General features: G+C 35.8%; 1 protein-coding gene across 1 annotated transcript; it reads right to left on the reverse strand.

Annotated features, from left to right (window-relative positions):
- Nucleotides 1-958: 958 nt before the first annotated feature.
- LOC109209510 (probable E3 ubiquitin-protein ligase RHB1A) lies at nt 959-1,480 on the reverse strand. Its single transcript, XM_019372793.1, has one exon. It carries the CDS (start codon nt 1,478-1,480, stop codon nt 959-961), a length of 522 nt encoding a protein of 173 aa, XP_019228338.1.
- Between the last annotated feature and the right edge of the window lie 494 nt (nt 1,481-1,974).

The raw sequence follows: 1,974 nt of genomic DNA on the forward strand, positions 1-1,974 counted from the left end.
ATGAATCCGGTTTTCCGGGACTACATCGGCAATGACTGATTGTGCAGTTGATCACTCATTTCTACTTTTGCGAAAGATGTTGTTGTCCCTACAAAGCCTTAGGTGCCAAAGGCTGAAAGAAAAGAGAGTGCCCAAATTAACAAAATCATTTGTACTTAGGTCCCTTTTACATTCATTTTTATCCATTGGTATGAGAGGATTGTTGTAAGGTAATGGTTGATGTCTTAAGCTATTTCAGAAGGAGGAGGTTTTAATGAACGAGTGACCAATGGTTTTAACATTGTTATTGTAATCTGGCAAAGAGCTTTGTTGAAAATGCCTCTATCATGTGAATCAATTGTTTGGCTGGTAGTTGGTAGCTGTATGTTATGGCTGGAAAGCCCGAGAAAGAACTTAATCTTATCAAGAGTTTTTAATTTCAAAATGCATGTAAATTTGAATTTAAAAAAATGCATGTAAAATTAAATTACTTATTGTTTTGATCATGAAAATGGTTAAAGTTGTATTGGGATGAAATGATCTTGTAAGCCTAACTCATACCAAAATTAAAGAGCCATCAGTAGTATAACTCCATAACATGGAGCCTTTCTTTCGGTTTGATTGTATGATATAAGTACTACTCCATAAATCATCCTGATTATACTGTTAGGTATTTGGAAAAGTTGTTGGCTAAATATATTTGGTTAGTGGAAACGTAATCGGCCAATACATGGTGCTTATTTTCATGCCCTGTTAATGGACTCGAATTAATTGTCCTTAAATAATTTAAAACAACTTGTCTAACCAAGTCTAATCTAACGATATGAATTTTAAAAAATAGTGTACACAACCAAGTAGCCAGTTATCTTGCAAAAGAAAGAAAACTTCACATTGGTAAAACAATTTAAAATAAAATAATCTCTACATGCTATTAAATGACAACCATGTCAAGTTTTTGTGACAAGTTAACCTCTATAATCTATTGTGAAGGAAAAATTGAAGCTCTGCACATGGGACAATCTTGCTTCCTCAGTATCCATTGTTTGATGCAGTCCATATGATACTCATGCCCACACTGAAGTGTCCCTATGGTCTCTTCGTCTTCATATTCAGCTTGGCATATAGAACAAATTTCTGGTTCTTTATCAGTAACAACTTCAGTTTTCGTGGGGTTAACTTCATCTTTGGGCACAGGAGCACGATGTATTCTTGTTTCCAAATACTTCAATATAATACCCTCCTCAGGATCAATTAGATCATACACAGAGTCAAATTCAGAGCCGGTACTCAGATGATGATCAAGATCAAGTAGATCATACATAGAGTCAAAATCAAAGCCAGTACTCAGATGATCACTACGGAAGGAGTTGACAGGACTAGCAAACGTTCTGATGAACCGAGAGGGATCACTTGTTGACTGAGAACTATGATTATACGGCGGATAGCTCCTATCTTGGGAGTGGCCATGCAGGTTATGTACGGCAGCTGACTGCAAGACCATATCCACTAAAGAACGTTCGCTCAAGTTAGTTATGTTAATTCCATGCCTATATGGAAAAACTATGTTTTGATTCAGGTTTTGCTGAGTCATGGATTCATCATCAACCCTAAGAATAGAAAATTGTTCTACGTTTCTTGAAACAGGCCGAGACGGCGGATAATTTGTCCGTGGATTATGATGAACTGATCTGTAATGTCGTCTAGAAGAATGATCATTGACTTGTCGAGGACGTCAATGATTGCTATGATAATATGGAGAAGAATGATGTGTCAGATTACTCATGTTTTCTTTGATCAATAACTAAAGAACAGGGTTAACAAAGTGGGGAACATTAACGTTCTTTGAGTTAATTTTTGGAAAGACGAGTAGTACAAAGCAACGAAAACAGGAATAACCTAATAAATTTTGAGCTGCAATGAAACTCTAAATAAATGGCAATCTATTTCCTAGTTCAGTTGGGAATGTGAAAGTTTTACTTTTTGAAAATGACATTT

Source organism: Nicotiana attenuata, unplaced genomic scaffold (genome assembly GCF_001879085.1).
Source record: "Nicotiana attenuata strain UT unplaced genomic scaffold, NIATTr2, whole genome shotgun sequence".
Lineage (NCBI taxonomy): Eukaryota > Viridiplantae > Streptophyta > Magnoliopsida > Solanales > Solanaceae > Nicotiana > Nicotiana attenuata.

Coding starts and splice junctions, on each gene's coding strand:
- LOC109209510 (XM_019372793.1), bottom strand. CDS start 1,480: ATGGTCTTGCAGTCAGCTGCCGTACATAACCTGCATGGCCACTCCCAA.